Here is a 22,992-nt window from a genome sequence, read left to right on the forward strand (position 1 = left end):
CGCATCTGCTCTGGCTACGAACACCACAGCCACCGGATCTAAATGTTATTGAGCCTTTATGTTCTACTTTGGAGAGAAGAGTGCATGATCACTACCCACCTCCATCATCACTGGCTGAACTTGCAGGAAGAATGGGGTAAGACTCCTTTTGAAACCATGCAGAACCTATATTGATCCGTTTTGAGATGACTAATAGCTGTTTTGAATGCCAACAGGTTTGCTACACCATATTAGTAATGGTAAAGTGTTGAGTTTGTTGTGTTTTCATGTTTTTCTCCATCCCCTGTATATTCAACAGTTTGCTTGGTCCTGAAATGAACACTTAGAGATCTTTTTAATGTTCAGTTTAATAGTACTATTATTTATCTAAGTTTCAAGGTCTTGAAGAGTTTGTTTAGAACTCTGTGTTAATTCTTCATTGTTTTTACAACAAACTACTATTACTGAGTTGTCTGTGCACTGAACTGTTTCAAAAGTTATCTTCCATGGCATGTCACTTATGTAATATAGGAACAGTAACAGGCATAGTATACCTACTTGTATGTATCTCCTTCCAACTACAACAGGCTTGCTCACCTTCTTGTTGTATAACTACCCTCTGCTTTCTATTTTAGAAACAGACTGAGAACCAGTTTGAAGAGTTTCCATTTTTGAAGCAACAGGTTATGGTGTATCAAGTTAGATGCTCTATTGAGGCCACAAAAGATACCGAATATGCTTAGCTTGTTATCAAAGCATTTGCTTATTTTTGTTCATTAATAGCATGCACAGTACTTCACCAATTCCTAAGTCAATATTAATTATTTAGACTAATATTGTGAGTTTTGTCATATTTTTGTAATTGATTAAATGCTCTACACTCAAATATTGCAGACAAAATTGATAATACTGATACTGTCAGAAACTTCCTATCTTACCCATCCCTTCCACGAATAGGCTGAACTTATGCATATTTCAGTCTGTTAGGAATGCAACCCTCATCAAATGGTTGGTTTATTATGTGGTTGACTTCTGGTGCAATATTATGACAGCCTGCTTTTATTATTTTTATTGAAATTTTATCTCAGCTTACAGATTTAAGATTTTTTGAGGAATTTATAATGCTAGCCCTTTGTGGTGAGGTACATGAGTAAATTTATATTCTCCAGTTGCATTTAGTTGGAATTTACTTGAAATGATAAAGAGTCTGTTGGGTTTTTCCTAGATATGTCTGGAGTGTGCAACAGTTTTCCCATCAATTTCTAAAGTACTGTTAAAATGAGTAGTTTTCTCAGCACTTGCTTCATCTGGACTATCTGCCAAACAGCTTTTGATTTTTTTATGGCATTTGAGATAAATTTACTGTTTCCCATTTGCTTTGCTTATTTAATGATTTGGTCAAATATTCTTTTGTATTTGCTAACATACAAGAGAAACTCTGCATCATGGTTGTTCATTGCTTCCATGTGCATTTTCCTCTTTCTGATGTTAGAGATCTTGATGCCTTCAGTTATCCAAGAGTTCATTTTATTGAATTTGCCATGTACTGATATGTAGGGGAAACAGTCATTGAATATGCTTATCAATTCTGATACAGAATCATTGTAATTAGTGTTTATTGTACACTGCTCACTGAATGATTGAGAAGTTAAATTCAGTTATGAGACAGATATATTCTCGTTTCATTGACTAAAGTTTCTGACTCTCTCTCTTCACTGTAGGGCCTATAAGTTTTATTTAAATTTGACAATGAGACAAAAAGGGCTGAATGGCCAGATATCCCCAAGTCTAAAATGAACTTTTCTTCAGAACTCTTTGTAATATTAAGTACAGAATTAAAATAATAGAGGGAAACATTCCACGTGGGAAAAATATATCTAAAAACAAAGATGATGTGACTTACCAAACGAAAGCGCTGGCAGGTCGATAGACACACAAACAAACACAAACATACACACAAAATTCAAGCTTTCGCAACAAACTGTTGCCTCATCAGGAAAGAGGGAAGGAGAGGGAAAGACGAAAGGATGTGTGTTTTAAGGGAGAGGGTAAGGAGTCACTCCAATCCCGGGAGCGGAAAGACTTACCTTAGGGGGAAAAAAGGACGGGTATACACTCGCACACACACACATATCCATCCACACATATACAGACACAAGCAGACATATTTAAAGACAAAGAGTTTGGGCAGAGATGTCAGTCGAGGCGGAAGTGCAGAGGCAAAGATGTTGTTGAAAGACAGGTGAGGTATGAGTGGCGGCAACTTGAAATTAGCGGAGATTGAGGCCTGGCGGGTAACGGGAAGAGAGGATATATTGAAGAGCAAGTTCCCATCTCCGGAGTTCGGATAGGTTGGTGTTGGTGGGAAGTATCCAGATAACCCGGATGGTGTAACACTGTGCCAAGATGTGCTGGCCGTGCACCAAGGCATGTTTAGCCACAGGGTGATCCTCATTACCAACAAACACTGTCTGCCTGTGTCCATTCATGCGAATGGACAGTTTGTTGCTGGTCATTCCCACATAGAATGCATCACAGTGTAGGCAGGTCAGTTGGTAAATCACGTGGGTGCTTTCACACGTGGCTCTGCCTTTGATCGTGTACAACTTCCGGGTTACAGGACTGGAGTAGGTGGTGGTGGGAGGGTGCATGGGACACTAAGATTATTTTAGTATAAATTTGCTGATTACTCCCCAACGTTATGGTAGCTGAACTGGTGCTTTGTTTCTAAAGACATTGTATTCAGAAAAGTTGCAGATATCTAGATGAAACTTAGTGGATGTGTAGGTGGGGCAACATAGTGCTATACATATTGTTTTGTTTGTGCCCAGTTGCACTTTTAAGGGGAAAAACACATTGTGAAAGGTAATTTGGCATTTTAGGTTTAGAGGGAATATCTTCAAAACAATGATATCTATAAATATTTTTTCCTATAAAAGTTGATATGTAGTCAATGTTCTTGAAAACTGTGTAATCAACTTTTGTAATAATTTCTAATTTTGCAAAATACCCCTCCATCATTAATTAATTTTGAAATTTAAAAACTTTTGTTACAACTTAAATTAAAGATGCTCTCAAGCCACATACATCCATTTGCAATAAAGCTGGTTCCTGAAATAACACTTTTGGGAACTAAGCTGTGCACAATGTTTGTTTAGAGTATTTTCAACATACCAAATTAAAATACCTAAACATTCATTATCATCTTACAATCATAATTATTTATTTTACTTATATTTGTTTTATGATTTAAATTGTTATTTTATGTTTTTCATTCAAGGGTTTTTTTCCTTGTTTTTTAGTTTACCATTTCACATATGTGTATTTTGTTAATTGAAAATAATAAATAACTCATTATTATGATAGAAAATAATTACAGTGATGATAATTTGTAAGCAGATGCTTAAAATATGAATTTTTACACCATGCACATAAAGTGAACGAAATTTCAAAATTGAGCATGATCTCAAATTGTCACGGGTGATCCTGGTTTGTATCAGGAATATTTCAGTACATTGGTAAGCCTTGGTGGAAAGAACTGCAGCTTGATAGCTTGTTTATATTGTTTCTCAAGTGGAGATTGAGATCATAATCATTCAACACAACTAAATAAGAAAATCTTCTGATAAATTTCTTTCAACATTGAAAGCTGTATATGTTCCATGGCTGTTTCTATACCATGGACCCCTTTGGGATTACCAGATGTTTCTTGTCCTCAGTCATTCTTTTCATAGTTTTAAAAGTAACCGATGATGAGTTTGGACTGCAGATTTGAGAATCTCTTTTTGAAGCCCCAAATATCCTTGAGATAGCATCAGAAGCTGATAAAGAAACATCTGACCAGGTTAAAAGGTATTTGAGAGATGTTTACTTTCCCAATGAAGCAGAAATATCTATATTATTGTTAGATTCTTCTGGTGGTTAGTGTGAAAGAACCATGTAGAGTACCATACCTAAGGACAAGGAACTTGTTTATTTGGTTGTCTCAAAGGGCCTGACAGCACAGGTACAACTGTGAGATATATACAGCTTTTGATGTTGGAAGAACTTTGTGAGAAGATGTTCAGATATATTTCTTCTGAATGTTTATGATGTCACTTGAGAAATGATATAATTTAAGCTGCAGTCATTAGTATGTAATCAGCTCTCTTCACTAAGGCTTACCAAAGTACTGAAAATATGCCTAATACAAATCAGGTTATTTAGAGGACCATCCATGACAATTTGAAGTCCTGCTGAATTTTGTTTTATAATGTCTTCTCTGTTGTGTACATTACCTGCAGAAATTTTGATCATTTTACGTGCACTGCATGTATGTTTTAAGCATTGCTTTGCAGATTACCATTATTGTAATTATTTTTATCATAATAATGAGTTACTTATTACTTCCAATTAACAAAATACACATATGTGAAACAGTAAACTAAAAAATAAAAAAAACATGAATGTAAAATGTAAAATAACAAATTAAAACATAAAACAAATATAAGTAAAATCAATAATTAGAATAGTAATTAATGTTTAGATATTTTAATTAGGTATGTTGAAAATATTACAACTGCATATCGTGTACAGCTTGTTTTCCAAAAATGGTATTTCAGAAACCGGCCTTATTAGACAGGGATGTATATGGCTTGAAAGCTTCTTTAACTTATGTTGTAACAAAAGTTTTCATTTTTTAAAATTAATTAATTGTGGTGGGGTATTTTGCAAAATTAGAAATTATTAAAGAAGTTGATTATACAGTTTTCAAGAACATTAATTACATATCAACTTTTATATGAGAAACATTTCTTATAATATCATTGTTTTGAAGATATTCCCTCTAAACCTAAAATGACAAATTACCTTTCACAATATGTTTTACTCATGAAAATAAAATTGAACAGGAACAAAAAAATATGTACTGCATTATTATGCCCCCTCTACACATCCACTAGGTTCCATCAAGATCATTTATGGACGCTTCGCGATGTTACCCCTGTGTTTTGGACTCTACATTAAACTGTAGATTTCCTAGTTAGAAGGTAGAAGGAAGACAGGGCATACCATCACCAATATGCATGTCTAGCAAAGCACTCCAGTTTTCAAACCATGTGTTCAGTTTTACAAGCAATTTTTTTTCTTTTTTCATAGGAACTTGGAGGATCCAACTCATCTTACAGCATTAGTGATCAATTAAAACTGAATCCACTGTTTAGTGAAGAAAACAAAACAGTAACAATAAATGATGTTGAATCACTGATCACAAAGATGAGAGATGAATGGAAAGTAAGTTTGCATGCTTTTTTTTTTACTCTAAAAAGATAAATTGTTCTTAAGATTCAATCGATTTTACAGGTGAGTAAACCTGACTAACTGTACAGTCTTCCTGTTGGTGTGAGGATGGGACATTGTTGCTGTTTTATAAATGTCAGCAAACACTCCATATTAATGTAACACTATAAAGCAATTTCACATTGTAATTTGTGAAATAATTTTATTATTACTATATTATGTGTAACCAAGCTACACTCCTGTGGAAAGGATAGATTGCTACTTACTATAAAGATGGCATGTTAAGTTGCAGACAGGCACAGTGACAAGGCTGTTACACACTGAGCTTATGGCCAAAGGCTTCTTCAGAAAAGAAAGGATAACATACACATTCAAACAAGTAGGCACACCGGATGCACATATGACCACAATGGTCAGCCGCTCTGACCAGACTGCTGGCTTTTGCCAAAATCTCATGTGTAACAGTCCTTTTCATTGTACCTGTCTGCAACTCAGGGTGCCATCTTTATGGTGAGCAGCAATCTATCCTTTTCATAATTGTTGATATTCCAACTTGGGTTTTCCACTGTTCAAGCTACATTTCAGTAGCATGTAATATTCGTTTGTCTTCCATCGAGAGACTAGGAGTCTGATTATGTTCTTCTCATTCAAGTACGAAGAGGAGTGTGCATAGACACTCATTAGCAAAGTTAGCTGATGTGTACTATGTTATTAGTGAAAATATGGACGTTTACTTCACTTCATGTTCTTCAGTGTATTTTGATTTGGGGCCCTCATTTCTCTCTCCAGTACCTCTTCAGTGAATCTGTTCAACTGTTATGCTCTACAGTGTGTGTTTGAATCAGTTGTGAGAAAGACATGGAGAACTAAGCGGTATTACAGGAGGTGCTTGGACAATGAGTATGATGTACTTAGTGTGTAAGTCATTTTTGGAATTATCAAATCTGCCACTGTATTCCTAACCTCATTATCAAGTCATTGACAGTAAATTTTACTGTTTCCAAGAATAACAGGCCCAGAAGCATGAGTTGGTGGGGGAAAGTAATAAGAATTTAAGAATGTATTAAATTGCTCCTTTTGTGACACATACGCATCTTATTTCATAATGCAGTGGCTCTGCAAATAATAGTTGGAAAAAAAGAAGAAATTCTGATATTGCCTTTCTAAGTGCATGACAGTGACAGTTCAGAATTTTTGACCCATAGAAAACAGACTATTAATAACTAATAACATTTTTTATTTTGGTCAAATATTCATTATTTTTTTTTTTTTTATCTTGGGAGTGGTCATACAAAATGTGAGTCTTTTGGAGGTGTTATTCCATAGATAACTATATGATTCATTGTGAATGAAACACACACAACACCTGTGTAATATTCTATATTATTTATATATATTATATAGTATTCTTTATTCATATTACACCAGTGTTGTGTGTGTTTCATTCATAATGCATAAAATAGGCTTCCAAGAACTGACAGAAAGTCAATCAATGCAATATATGACTCAGATTGTGCTATGACTATATGATCCATCAGATTGTTACTATCTGTAGGTACTCAAAATTGTTTTGATATTAAATCATCAGTAACTTGTAACCTATCTAGATTGCTACGATAGTGCTGTGCCTGTGTTGTTCTGAACTATGATACAAAGCTCCTTTCCAGATGCATGCATGTCCAAAGGAACAACCATAAGCTGTAGAATAGAATGATGACAATGAAAATTTGTGTCAGATTGGAACTCAAACATGGATTTTCCACTTATCGTGAGAAGTTGCCTTACCATTTGGCTATTTGAGCACTACTCACAGCCAGACCCAAACTTCCATATGTCATCAACCATGCATCTGCAACCCATACTCTGGGTTTGCGTCCCAGTACGGCACAAATTTTTGTCATCATCATTCCATTCTACAGCTGATGGTTGTCCATATTCACAACTGTAAACACATTTAATGTATTTTGTAATGGCTGTAGTTGCTGCAGTGCCTGTTGCTTTGGATATGCATGCATGTCCAAAGGATTTTGCATTGTAATTCAGACCAACACCAGGCAAGTGACTTTCAAGTGAAATGTATATCCTGTATGGGAATATACATAATGAATGTACAAGTACAGATTGTAGATGCATTGTTGATGACATATATTTTTATGAAGTATAATTGCTTCACCTTTCCATCTATCATATGCATGGTGACATTAGAGTTTGTAATTTTCATTTCATTTAATACCAAAAATCTTATGTCATGCCAAGTCAAAATACAATTTTTCATCGCAAGACTTTGACAACTGACTTTATTATACTTGTCTGGTGCTGCAAGTGGAGGTCTGAGTGGACTTAACTGAGCAAGAACAACTAACTGCCCCCCCACAATAATTGATAAAAGACAGATTGAAATATCATATGTAATTATTGTCATGAGAGTATACTCAAACAGACACTTCCTTTCAATCACATCAGTAAAAACTCACCATTCAGAGCCTCTAATATAGACCAGACTGTATACATTCTGAATTTAACATCAAGCTATATTAACATTTCTGACACAGTCAGGTCTGTAGGAGATGATCTTGTGTAATTATGACACATATTCCAGTATTTAAACTGGAATATGTGTCATTATAATTATGTTCAGTCTATGTGACTACTAATAATGCACTGAAGATAGCTGCACTGTCTTTTAAAATTTAGATCTTCAATACAATAAAAAAAGACAGATAACATTAAGACCGAAGCTGACCATCTACCTGCCATGGATTACATCATGGGTGTGGGGCACAGTCATTCCCATGGAATCAAACACAATGAAAATACCTACACTGAAAAAGGCTCATACCAGAGCTTAAACATCTCAATTGTGAAAGGTTGTGAACAATAATGAAAGATACAAGTGTCAACATGCATTACATCATAATGAGACAATGGGCCAAATTGGATCTCTTCATGTTATATCTTGTTGCAACCTAGACCTTGCACTAGTATTTTATTGTCATTGATAGGCTGTGCTCAAATGTTTATGCAATGTTTATAAATACACATATAAACTTTTTAAACAAAATTTTATTAAAATATGTAAAAATGTGGTATATTACATTACTTTTACATATTTTAGTGTTTTTTTATGAGACTGGTTTACAATCACAGTCACTATGTAACGGGTAATATGTACATACATTTTCCATATTTAACTAATCCATAGGCATTGTTCTCAGCCACATGCTTTACTCACTGTAACTCTATGCTAAATTAAGAGCCATCGCTTCTCATGGAGTTGACTATTGCAAATTGTTATCATGTGGTTTCAATGCACTACTATAATTTTGCTTTTAACTCTTACAGTGTTCCAATTCAGCTCATTGTCTCATTATGATGTTGTGTTTGTTGAAACTTATTGTTCATAACATTTCACACTTGAGATTCTTTTTCAATGTTTGGACTTGGCAAACGTAAGTATTAACATTGTACAGCAGGACTCAGTGTGTTACACGACGTTAATTAATGAAATATACTTGGATGTAATTTCTGAAATTCATTGTACTAGCACATGCCTGAAAGCCACTTGATGAAGAACCTTCAATGTAACATATACCTTTTCTATGTCAGTGTGAGAGTGTTTGAACATTGCCTGTCACATAGGCAATATTTTTCAATATTATATAAGATGCACTGCATTTCATCTCTTATTTTTATTTCATATGTTCAGACACTATTAGCATATGTCACTGACATTGTATCATATATTTTATATATTATTCAGTCCCCCGCCTATTTTGTACTAAGTGGAATGTAATCCTATTGCTATTCTTTCTGTTTTCTTATAAGTATACTCCAGGTGAATTCTGTCCTGTAACTTGTGTTAGAATGGTTTAACCTAAGCAATCTATCCAAACTGCCATGGCTCATTGGGGCGTTAGGGCAGGAACATGGCCAAAGGTATCTGATATTCATTCATAGCATCAATTTTGTTGGAAAGATCCATATAAAGATAATTTATTCATTCCAAAACAATACCCCTCCAAAATTTACACCCTCCTATATATTCTCCAAAATACTGAAAATCGTTACTAAAAAAATATCAAATCAAGAAGTTCGTAACATCAGTGTACCTGGACATATAAAAGCACAGTTCACAGATACTGGTCAATATCTCTAACAGTGAATATCTCACCAAAATTCAGAAAAACTCCCACAGTGTCTTAAAAACCTTAAAACTATTTCTCCTAATGTTAATTTCAGTAGAATGCCAAAACAAGTTTTAAAATATCAAACATAGTGCTGCATTATCTAAAACTGCAAAAGCATCATGTAAAGCCTGTTCAACTTTGTTGATAAGATGCAAAACACTTCAGTAGAACAAATGCTAAAGTTTACAATAACAACAGGCTAGCAGGAAGGCAATTAGATCTGTTGACATCACATCAATTTTAAATCACGTGATGTGTCGCGTTGTCCTGCTGGAATTGCCCAAGTCCATCGAGATACACAATGGACATGAATGGATGTAGATGATCAGACAGGATGCCTACATATGTGTCACCTGTCAAAGTCATATATAGACATATCAGGGGTTCCATATCACCCCAAATGCACATGCCCCACATCATTACAGAGACTCCACCAGCTTAAACAGCCCCCTGCTGACATGCAGGGTCCATGTATTCATGAGGTTGTCTCCATACCCGAACCTGTCCATCCACTCAGTACAATTTAAAACAAGATTCATCCAGCCATGCAACATGTTTCCAGTCATCAAGAGTCCAATGTCAGTATTGACGGGACCAGGTGAGTCGTAAAGCTTTGTATCATGCAGTCATCAAGGGTACACGAGTGGGCCTTCGGCTCCAAAAGCCCGGATCAATGATGTTTTGTTGAATGGGTCACATGCTGCTGTTATTGATGGCCCAGCATTGAAATATACAGCAATTTGTGGAAGGGTTGCAATTCTGTCAGGTTGAACAATTCGCTTCAGTCGGCATTGGTCCCATTCTTGCAGGATCTTTTTCTGCCTGCAGAGATGTCAGAGATTTGATGTTTTACCAGATTCCTGATATTCGCAGTACACTCGTGAAATGGTCGTATGGGAAAAATCCCTACGCCATCACTGCCTCGGAGGTGCTGTGCCCCATCATTCATTTGCCAACTATAACACCATGTTCAAACTCACTTAAATCTTGATAACCTACCATTGTAGCGGCAGTAACCAATCTAACAACTGGGCCAGACCCTTGTTGTTTTATATAGGCATTGCTGATCACAGCACCATATTTTGCCTGTTTACATATGTCTGTATTTGAATAAGCATGCCTATACCAGTTTCTCTGGCTTTTCTGTATATAAAAAATGTTTTTCGTATAGAAGTTGATATGTAATTAACATTCTGGAAAAGTTTTTTGTAATGATCTGAAATTTTTCATAATACCTCACCACCATTAATTAATTAATTTTGAAAAACGAAAAATTTTGTTACAGCATAAATTAAAGAAGCTTTCAAGCAACATAAATCCATGTGTAATAAAATTGGTTTCTGAAACACAATTTTTGCAAAATAAACTCTAGGAAAAGTGCTGTTGGAGTTTTTCAACACACCTAATTAAAATACCTAAACATTCATTATTATTCTAATTATTTATCGTACTTATATTTGTTTTATGTTTTAAATTCATGTTGCTTTACTATTTCACATATATGTATTTTATTAATTGAAAATAATAAGTAACTCATTATTGTGATACAAAATAATTTTTTCAATAACATTAATTACATATCAACTTTTATATGAAAAAGATTTTTATATATCATTGTTTCAAAAGTGTACCCTCTATATCTAATGTGCCAAATCACACTTCAGGGTGTGTTTTATTCCTTAGAAAGGAAACTGGGTGCAAAAAAAGTATTGCATTATTTTTCTCCTTCTACACACCCACTAAGTTTCATCAAGATCATTTATTTACACTTTGGAATGTTCACTTGTGAATCTCTTCCTTCTGTAGTTGAGGTAATATTTTTAATATATCACTTGTGAGGCTGAGCATACTTATTTTTTATGCATATGTTAGCCTGTATTTGCTTTTGAAAAAATTGCTTAAGTAGTTGAAATGTCTTGATTCTAATTCTAGGTGGTGAGCATCTGCGATGTAGTTTTAAACCACACTGCCAATGAATCCCAGTGGCTCAAAGAACATCCAGAATGCACCTACAATCTAGTCAATTCACCACATCTTCGGCCAGCATATCTACTCGATGCTCTACTGCATCAGCTTACAGTTGAAGTAGCAGAAGGAAAGTGGCAGTTTTCGGGCATACCATCTGAAGTAAATTGTGAAGAACATCTGTCAGTAAGTTCATCACATTATTGTAATCTGCATAGATTTTGCTTAATAATGGTAACTTTCATAAAATGACAAAAGGATCTTGTTATATATTGTTATTGAAAGTGAAATCTCTTACGATCAACTTTTGACAACCTGTTCATTTTATTATCGATCTGGCTCTAAGCACATGATGGGATGAAGTTTGCTTTTATCTTCAGTATTACATTCCTGATAGCATTACTTTACGACGATGATTCACAATGACTTGTGAAAAGTTGGTTATGATTTAAATTTCAGTCATGCTTGCGTGTAATTTATATTGGCAACTAGTTTCAAATGTAGCCATTCATTTCCAAACAGTGCAATATTAACAAACATGTAACAGAAATAACATTGATATGATATAATGTGCATAGCTGTTAATAGCACAATTAGCATTCTTTTTATTTTAACATACATGCACTAAAAATGCTTGTCAAGCAAAATTCCACGGACATACTTGGATAACATCCACACAACACATAGTCATACAACAGATATGGAGTACTCTTATTACATGCATGAGACATTCAACAGAAGAAACCACACTGAATGTGTGAACTACTAACAAGTTTACAGGAAGTCAACAGGTGTCACTAGTTTCTTGCTCTTGATCCATTGGCATCATCTGTGGCCAGTGTCATATCACAGTCACAATGTAATGTATTCATATGCACTACCAAGAACTAGTACATTATAGTCCTTATTTCACTGGTAAGTAAAAGGAACAAAATTGATCCCTTCTTATAGATTTCAACAACATTTTGACCTACGGGGTATGTCCAAACAAAAAGTAACAAAATTTATTTTTACAAGAAAGAGCATTTTTTAAACAATATTTCCAAATAGTTCATGCATTGTTCATAGATTTTGTCATAGCAGGAAACCAACTTTTCTATGCCCCCTTCATAGAAAGATGCCGTCAGTGAAGCCAGCCACTTCTGAACACTGGTTTTTGCATTGCCATCCTTGTTAAAGCACCTTCCTCCAAAATCATGTTTCAATTTCAAGAAAAAATGGTGGTCAGAAGGTGTGGGGTTGGGGCTGTATGGTAGGTGATCGAACTGCTCCTAACCAAATTGACGAATAAGGTTGTCTGTGACATGAGCAGACTGGGGATGTGCATTGTCATGAAGCAACACAGTGCCATGATGAGCATTCCATGCCTTTTGTTTTGAATTGCATGCCAAAATTTTCTCAGTTTTTTTCATTATTGTACCACATTGATGGTTTCAACCATGGGAAGGTATTGAACAAGCTGAAAATGACAAAAAACAGTGTTCAGCAATGGCTGTCTTCACTGGCAGCATATTTCTACAAAGAGGGAATAGAAAAGTTGGTTTCCTACTATGTCAAATGTCTGAAAAATGGTGGCAACTATGCAGAAAAATAGTTTAAGAAATGCTTTTTCCTGTAAAAATAAATTATGGTTAAAAAAATGTGTAAAAATGTTTTTATGGGTTTTTCTTCAGAACAGTACTTATTTTCCAAACATGCCTCATTCTAACCTTTGCAGTTATAATGTAACCGTTTGATACGCATTAAGAAAACAGGAGAAACAGTGTCAAAGTTAGCTCATTACATTAGCCACCACTATGGATGATGACAACCTACCATTTTAGCTTCATTTGGAACTTCAAACTGTGTGAACCATTACCAAAATTAAAGTATAAAGACATCTCCCACATTAACGCAGAAAGCTGTTGCACCAGCATGTATGGTGGCAGAATACACAACCACTATAGGTTTCCTTACTACAGACCATAATATCCAATATACATGACACCGATTGACACTATAGTCCTAGATTTTAAAACATTAAACTATAATGCCATGAATCCTCCAACACACTCCAAACAAAATAGTGACAGTTATGTTATGACAGTTACTGATCATCTCACCATTCTAGAGACAACATTTGCTTACATTGCCATCTTGTCATAGAAGATACTAAGATGGGATCAAGTATGCTTGGTTAATGTTAAAATAAAGATCAATCATAACACAAGATATGCATTAAGACTATGAGCATTACACCAGTGAGCTACCACTCAATAAGTCACAGCATCATGCAATTAAGGCTATCGGTGGACCACTCAGGTTTTCTTAGAAACCATACTACTCAATATTCAGGGGCTGTGATATTAACCCTTTCACTGCGCATTTACTCTCAGTGGCTCCCGCCCTGTGCGCGTTATTTTCACCCGGTGCATATATATACGACTGTAGCAGTCTACCTTTATTATTGAGATAAAAATGAGACCCAAAATCTGGTATTGTCTTTGTAAATCATTTCTTTTTTTAAAATCTTTGTTCAGAAAGTCTTATTTTGATAAAAAAAGGTACTTTATTAGGAGAAAAAATACAAAACATATTACATTAGTAATACTTCAAAGTGTGATATCTCTCGGAAAAAAATAAAATAAACATAAAGGCACATTACATTTTACACAAATGTATCTTGTCACTTCATTTATCATGTTTTGCACATACAATACACCTTCTCTGGGCGGCCTTCTTCTTTGAAGTTCCTGGGATTAGCGAGATAAAGTGGCGCTCGGTTAGGCGTAAGGTATTGTTACCATCAGCCGATCTCCTTCCACGACGTCGCTCTGTTTGCGGTTGGTGGTGAATATCTAGGATCTCCTTGATAAGTTTCTGTTGAAAATCAGATACTGAAATATTTTGTCCCATTTGAGTTTTATATAATGCATGCGCACTGAGCAGAGACAGATCCACCAAATGAAAAAATACTTTTTTATACCATTTTACAGTTTTTCGTACACATTCTACTGAACTTAGCATCATGTCACTCCTGTCGACGGCCCCCATATTTTCAATGTAGCTTACGATGCAAGCTGGGTTTGTTTTTGGTTCATTTGTGGTTCTGTCAATTTTGTCAGTCGCTGTAATTTCGCTTGTATGAAGAGTTGAAATCATCCTCACTTCCCGCTTGTCCTGCCACTTCAGAGCAAGAAGTTTATCTGTTGACATAAACTCGATCTTGCCTTTTCTAAGTTTTTTTTTAAAAAGCAGGCCTGCCTTTGTGTTTTTTTCTCACAGTTCCACAGGCATTAGCCACTCTGTAATGCAAATAAGAAAATAACGTTGGGCTAGTGTACCAATCATCAACATATGTGTGACCTTTACCAAGGTAACTTTCAAGTAAAGTGAGAACAATGCTTCCAGGTATTCCAACATTTACGCCAAAGTCAGTTTCTTTTTTTATGTCTGTTGCTGCACCCACATAAATAATAAAGTCAAGAATATAACCAGTTTCACAATCACATAGCAAAAAATTTTACACCAAATCTGTGGCATTTAGAAGGTATGTACTGCTTGAAGAAGACACGACCTTTGGAGAAACTGAGCTTTCGTCAATGCACAAATTTTTAAAAGGATAGAAAACACCTGGAAATACTTTTCTTAAGTGATCCACAATTCGACATAATTTCCAGATGTTGTCATTTCCAGGGTCCTTACTGTTATGTAACATTCTGAGTAACAGAAGATATCTATCTCTCGGCATGAGTTGTCCAAACATTGGAGTAGACAGTAACTGATCATTGGTCTAATAACTGTTTATTTCATTTTTTCTCACTTGAGGCATCAGAAAATTTACAGCAAGGAAACAGTAAACGTCATCACTGTTTGTGTTTTTCCAACGCCGTAGTCTTGATTTTTCACTGGCATCATTGCAACGGTGCTCATAATATAAATTACATTGCTCAGCTATGTAGCTCACACTTTCTTGGCTAAAAAAACTTGGAAGCAGTCGTATACAGTACATAAATCATCTAAATTGACGATTTTGCAACCGGAACCACTGTTATTGAAATTATACACTTCAGAGTCCAAATCAGAGTTTTTCCATCTAAAATCAACTGTTTTGTGTCTCTTAGGAGATTTTTCAGGCATACGCTCAGGCTCTTCTTCGGAATCGGAGAAAGAATCGACAATAACATCAAAATCTGGATATGCATTTACTGGTTCAACGTTTGTTGGTTCACAGATATTTTTTATATTTGTGGTGACAGATTTATCTGCCAGCTCATCATCGTCATTATCTGTCCACCCATAATCAGCTGAATTGGGCATGATGATGTCCTCGTCATCATTTTGGTTTAGAATACTCAGCAGCTCATCGTCTGTAAACGGACGGTAACGTCGCGTCATTTTATTCGGTAACGCGGAAACGGCCGCACACAAACTAGGTAATATAGCGATATGAATGAACTCAGCAGAAAGAGAATTCAGCATACAATAGTCATTCAGGTATTTCCTAGTATTCCAACAGTTAAACTGCATACTTGCGCAACAATTACCTCCGACTCGCTGGCCCGATTTTCGGCATTATACGTAACTATACGACTGTAGCAGGGAACCGCTGTAAGTATTTTTTATAGCAAATAGTATATATATGTCTGGAGCACTAAAACGATTAGCGTATATTTATGTCTGGAGCAGTGAAAGGGTTAAAATAAGCACAGGGTAAAAAACTGTAAAATTATTGTGGTCGCTGACATATGACAAAGTACTGCTGGTGCACTGTACTGCAACCAGTTGCACATATGTTGGTTTCCTGCTATGAAAAATGTTTGAACAATGCCGGAAACTATGTAGAAAAATAGTTTAAGAAATTCTCTCCCTTGTAAAAATAAATTTTTGTGTGAAAAAATGTTTTTATGAGTTTTTTCCAAATGGTACTTACTTTCCAGGCATATCTCGTATAACTATTGCGCCCACAATGTAACTGTATGACATGAATTAGGAAAAGATGGGGAACAGTACCAAAGTCACCCCATTATACTAGTCCCCACTGTGAATGCTGTTTCCCTAACATTTTAGCGTATTTTGGAACATCAGTCTATATGAACAACTATCAAAATGAGACCTCAAGCCACCTACTATTTGTCATATTGCTAAAACAGGAAACAGAAACCTATTTGTATGTGCCCATTAAACTATGTATGCCAGGCACACTCCAGCATATTCCAGGCTACAATTAAAATGGTGATGATTGCATTACATTATGCCGGTATCTACCAGGCTTTCTAAAGGCAATTTTTTCTCACATTACCATCTTCTCGTAGAAGACACCAAGCATGACACTGTGGTACACAGAGTGGCAGCTCATCACTATAATGCTTGTGACATTTATATGTATATAGTGTTAAGAATGATGTTTGTTTTAACATTAAACAGATATTTCATGGACACTTTGCACAAACTGAAGCACATCATCAAGTCCAAATGCCCAGCAATGTTGACAGATGGCATCATTCTGTTGCAGGGTGATGCCTGCCCACATGTTGCCAAGGTTGTTTCGACTACACTGCATAAGTTTCACTAGGAAGCCCTTACATATCCTCTATACAGCTCCTATCTCTCCCCATAAACTTTCCATATTTTTGAGCCCTGAAGAAAGACATTCATGACCATTGATTTGCTTTGGATGGAAAAGTGTATGCATGATACAATTATCATTCCATAGGTAAATGCAAAAATTTTTCCATGAAGGCACTGACCATCTTGTCTCACAGTGGGACAAATGTATTAATAGTTATCACAGTTACTTTTGAAATAATAAACAGTTTACTTTTTCTTTTCCATCTGTCTCGTTTCCATTTGACTGCCCCTTATATGCATATAGTTCAACAGGGATTGGAATCAGCATAATAAACTTTCTGTCCAGTAATTTATTCACATCTGCAAACAATAGCAATTTGAGTTTTGCTCACATTTTTATTATGACAAACAGCAGACTAATATGTGAAATGCATGCGGAGGATTGTCTTGCAAAGCAGGGAAGTCAAATCTTGATCAAATTGACATGAGAGATTTACATGGATTGCAACACTCATTAAGGCAAATGACTGGATGATTCCCTATCTATGCCTCAAAATACAACATGATAATAGTCAACACATGGAAACATGTAGAACAGAGATGTGGAAGTGGGTACGATGGCTTAAATGAATATAGTAAGATCCCACGTGTAGAGATAAGCACTTTAATGATCAGCTTGACATCATTATACATAAACACACAGTCACTCCAATTCAAAAGCTCGCAATAGACTGAAGGTCTGATGCAAACCTCTAAGATGGCACTCCAAAGATAGGTCACTTGACCAATTGCATGCCCTTGCAGAGGTAATGATTCACTGATATGTGGAATATGCGGCGTTCTTCCATGTATATTAATATACTGTTTGATGATGACTGTTGCTAGATGTTTAACTATATTTTGAATATATTGTGAGATGTAAATATAATATAAGATACAAAACAACATCCATAATATCCTCCCACAAATTTTGGAATGTGGTTCTATACTTGGCTATAAAATCCCTTCATAGTCTACTAACAAATATGAGACAACACAAGTTAGATAAGTGGTGTGTCAGTAGGAAATGAGCTGAGAACTGTCTAATCCTGCTACCTTATCAGAACCATAGTGCAACAGTACATCATGTAAGGAGAGAGTCCTTTCTCTCATATTCAGTAAATTTCAGCATACACATTTTGTTGTAAAATAACATTGAGTTGTAAGATAGTATTGAGTTGTAAGATAGTTTGGTTGTGTCTAACAGCTCTTAATATCAATGACATTATTGAAGTCTGTAAGTTAAATTTTTTGCTGGCCATGACTGAAGCAGTATTTTAAAGTTCAAAATATCATAAACATAAACACTTATTGAGTATCAGTGAGTAAAAAGTATGGCACTGAAGGAAATAGGTCCTGTTATTCATCAAAAAGATAACATAGTGACCACACTCCCTGAAAACATAACTTAAAAGTGTAGCTGTTCAGTAAATACATTATTTGTAGGAAATTTATCGAATTAGAAGGCTTAGCTAAATGGTCTGCAACATTAGCTATTATAGTGAAGGGAACATGAGGTTTGGCCTGATATTCTGAATAGGGGAGTGTTAACATACTAAGCAGTAACAAAAATCAATGTATTACAGTACAGACTGAGCTCAGACAGCAAATAGTATGAAGGTAATCCCAAAAGTAAGGTCTCCTATTTTTTTATAAGTACAGATCTCTGTTTGTGTGGCAGTTGGACACACTGTTATGAAGAGCGCTTCATGCGCTGTGTGTAAACATGCGCACGCCATGCTGAGGTGCTCAGTCTTGGCTTGGGAGCCATTGAAAATGGAGCTCCCATTGGATGTTACTGCCAAGTGCAAATTGTGTGCAGTTATTTGATTTTTGAACACAAAGGGCACTGTGCCGATTGAAATCCATCACCAATTGATGGAAGTGTATGGTGAGTCGTGCAGGGATGTCAAAAATTTTCATAAGTGGTATAGTGAGTTTTCAGCTGGTCAGACCAAAATTTATGATGAACAAAGGAGTGGGAGACCATCAATTTCAAAGGAGACGGTGTTGCAGCTTGAGCAAAGCATGCGTGAAGATCGGTGGATCACCCTGGATGATCTCTGCACGTTGGTTCCTGAGGTTTCCTGAAGCACTACTCACAGAATTTTAATGGAAACATTGAACTACCGGAAGGTGTGCGCAAGATGGGTGCCATGCATGCTGACTGAGGACCACATGCAGCAACAAGTTGATGCTTCTCCCGCATTTCTTCATTGGAGCTGAACAGGACAACTTTCTGCACTCAATTGTCACAGGTGACGAAACCTGGGCATACCATTTTACACCTGAGACCAAGCGACCATCGTGCCAGTGGCGGCATCTTTCTTCGCCAAAGCTGTGGAGCTGGCGGCAAACTGGTCTGACATGGGCATACAAAAACTGCCACGGTGTCTACAAAAATGCATTGACAGAAATGTTGATTATGTTGAAAAATAGCTAAATGTTCAAGCTGTAAACTGATGTGAAGCATTGTAGAAATAAACAGGTCTATGTACATGTAAAAAAATAGGAGACCTTACTTTTGGGATTACCCTCATAATTTAAAAAAGTGTGTCATTATATTAGGCCATCTGTCATTTGAACAAGATAGGTGTCGGTGAAATTGGAAACAATGTAATTGATTGTAGATGTGGAACACTTTTTTTTTAACAATTTAAACAACTTTGTGATTCTTCTGTATTTTATAGGCAATTCGAAGTGCACTCCATGGCTTTTTTCTTCCACAAATTAAAGTGTCTGAACTGTACATGGTGGATGTTAATGCACTTGTATCAGAATTTCAGTCACTTGTAAGGAAAAGATTACCACCAGTGCAAGTAGTTTCTCAGGAAAACATGAAACTAAAGATTACTCAAGATCCCCAGTATCGCCGATTGAAGTCTAATGTGGATATGGAATTAGCCCTTCAGTTATATAATGTATATAGGTAAGTCATTTACTAAAATGTAATTATTTGTGTGTTCCTTAATTTTTCAGGCTCTATGGCAAAATGGAACAAATACCTATGTAATTTACAGCATGCTGAAGAAATTTTAAAAGAATAAAATAACATAGAAACAAAATAAGTAACATAGAACAACAAAAAATGTGAACTACTCCATTAACAATTGCAGAGAATAAAAAGAAGCCTTTCAAAATAGGATGCAAAGCTTAAGGTTTATCGTGCAGTTTTTTTCCCCCCTTGTGCAGGGGAATAATGAACCACTTTCTGGACACTGATCAAGCAAGTGTTTTTGAGGAACAAATAATTGTTCTGTCATGTCTTCACTGAGTGAATTATGCAGTTGCTTTTCAAGTCTATATTATCATTAACCAGAAGGCCTATGAGGAAGTATACAACAGTAGAATTCATATTCTGAAGCCTTACCTCCACCCACCCCAAATTCCCCAAACAATCTGTTTCCTTCCTGAAGGATAATAATTTAGTAAATTAGTGGTTCCAGTGTCTAGGTTTGCTATTTTCTACTTTAAGTCTTCCTGTCAGCTGTATTAGGAATCACCACTTCCTGAGGCTAAGTACTGGCCATTCTTTCAGCACCCTTGCGCTAGTAACAGAGATGATATTCTTCATCACTTTTCAGTATTGCCTACAGTAAAATTCTGAAACTGCAATGTGATTCTCTGTCATTCTTTGATACAGCTACCTTTTCCTTGTGCATGAAGTTCCTGCATGCCGTACATTGTCAGCTGTATTGTAATGATTATGAAATCAGTCTAAAAGGAAGAGTGCATACAGAACACCCATACAACCCAGCCTAGAATATTGCTCAAGTGTGTGGGATGCGTATTGTATAAGACTAACAGCAGATATTGAATGTTTACAAAGAAGGGCAACACAAATGGTCACAGGTTTGTTTGACCTTCAGAAGAGCATCACGGAGATGCTATAAAATGTGAACTGGTGGACACACAGACTCCAACTTTCTTAGAGAAGTCTACTTGCAATGTTTTGATAATATGAGGAATTTAGGAATATACTACAACCCTCTTCATACCTCACCCATAAGGACCATGAAGAAAAGATTAGATTTAATGCAGTGCATGCAGAGGCATTCAAGCAATTGTTCTTCCTGTGCTCCATAAGCAAATTGAATGAGAAGAAACCCTGGCATGTGCTACAATGTGAATTGCCCTTTGCCACACACTCCAAAATGATTTGTTGAGTATTCATGTAGAGGTAGATGTATGTGTTGATGTAGAAGTAGTGCAACTTACAGGGCACTGGTTTGAATCATATCTTTGCAATTATTTATGATTTAATATACTGATTTTTCAGATGTTCCATATTTGTTAAATATTGTAATATGCTAGAAGATTTCATGTATGTGTAAATAGGAACATTCTGTTGAGGCAGACTGTTCATGTCCACCTTTATGTATGTGTATGTCTGTGTAATGTGTTAGTTCTTTTTGAAGACACTGCTCTCATAACTGGTACTTCATACTGGATTGTACATGACATGGTTTGATGGTGTCACTGGGTACCACAGATATGAATATTGCTATTGCTCCAATAAGGCCTCTCAAAAGCTGTCACCTTTGTCGACAAGAATGAGTAGAATGGTTACAAACAGTACATTCCGCCTACCGCATGCTTTGTCAAGGTACCAATGGACACAAAAGTATCAAAAAATTACATGACCATCAGGCATGCAGCATTGTTTTTCGAAAATGCTGGCCAGTAATTTACAAAATGGCTAAAGCTGTTTGACTGTGTCACTAAATCCAACAAGTGGGATGATATGATATGTGTTGACAATGTCTACTTTTATTCTGATTGTACAGTTCAATGTGAGGTCTGAGAGCACTGAGAAAAATTGAAGAACTGGGAAATATTTCAAACAGAAATTACAAAAACATGTGATTACAACCAGCTGCTGGTGTACATACTGAAGAGCAGCAATAATTGGACCTAATACCAAGGGAGACTACACCATCAGAAATGACTGGTACTGTGTCACATAGTGAATCCAAATATGTTAGAAGCCAATAAGTTTCACAGCTAATGAAAGGTGTGGCAGAGGAAGTCTACAATGCACTTCTTTTGAATGATCTCATTGTTACAGAGGACTTAATCGAGTGTTACCAGCTATCAGGACCCCACTTTTGCTGGCTCCACTGGAAACCTTATATTTGGAGAACAGAGGACAATATAGCAGTATGTCACTATTCTGGACACCTTGCATGTAGAATGTTATTTTGAAGGAGGAGGAGGAGGAGGAGGAGGAGGAGGAAGAAGAAGAAGAAGAAGAATGTTTGATGACTATTATGTGAAAAGACATAAAGCATTTATGCAATCCTGTGCGTGCCAGACAGCTACAGCTGATATGTGAGATGAGATCATCACTGCACTCTAGATGAAGTTGGTCCCAAATGCTCTCCAGTTGTTTGCTATCATCATACAGTGTCAGCTGCTCACCCACTTGCTGTAATCAGAAAATTTAAATTAAGTGAGGCTGATACAGAAGAAAGTCCTCCTTGGATGACATTTGCCGTGATATAAGGAAATCTCATCATCTTCATTAATGACTACCAATCTGTATAGGCATTAGTCAAATCTGGGCTGTCATTTTCTGTGATATCAAATGCTAATCTCTACCAGCTGAAGAGGACTATGTTCTGAAGTTCAAAGACCATTGTTCTCAATGTTGCAGATGAAAGATACGTTCAACAAACAAGAACCTGTGTTGTGTGACTCAGTAACAGTGTGAGAACACAACCCTTCAAATGAGTATTTTTGCCAGAATACAGCCATAATCTTATCCTTGGAGGGGCTTTTAGCCTGCATCACAAGAAGTCATAGGCTATGTAAGATTGGAGTTCCAGATTAACTAAGCTATTGAAACAAGTCCATGTGTCAATGGTTGCTCTGGGCGAATGTCTGTTATTGAAGACACACTTACACCATCATTATAAATGAGATAAGTGCTGATCAGCAATGTGGACCCTCAGCTAAATTGTGAAGTCCTAGTTGATTGAAAAAAGTACTAAGC

At 36.0% G+C, this 22,992-nt stretch overlaps 1 protein-coding gene across 5 annotated transcripts in view; it reads left to right on the forward strand.

Annotated features, from left to right (window-relative positions):
- LOC124556652 (glycogen debranching enzyme) overlaps positions 1-22,992 on the forward strand; it is a 204,751-nt gene that overhangs the window by 88,684 nt on the left and 93,075 nt on the right. For all 5 annotated transcript variants that reach the window (XM_047130620.1, XM_047130622.1, XM_047130618.1 and 2 more), the window contains exons 5-7: positions 5,116-5,250; positions 11,376-11,594; positions 19,688-19,926. In XM_047130620.1, the coding sequence (XP_046986576.1) occupies positions 5,116-5,250; positions 11,376-11,594; positions 19,688-19,926 (593 nt within the window). The remainder of the gene's footprint in view (positions 1-5,115; positions 5,251-11,375; positions 11,595-19,687; positions 19,927-22,992) is intronic.

This window comes from Schistocerca americana, chromosome X (assembly GCF_021461395.2).
Source record: "Schistocerca americana isolate TAMUIC-IGC-003095 chromosome X, iqSchAmer2.1, whole genome shotgun sequence".
Lineage (NCBI taxonomy): Eukaryota > Metazoa > Arthropoda > Insecta > Orthoptera > Acrididae > Schistocerca > Schistocerca americana.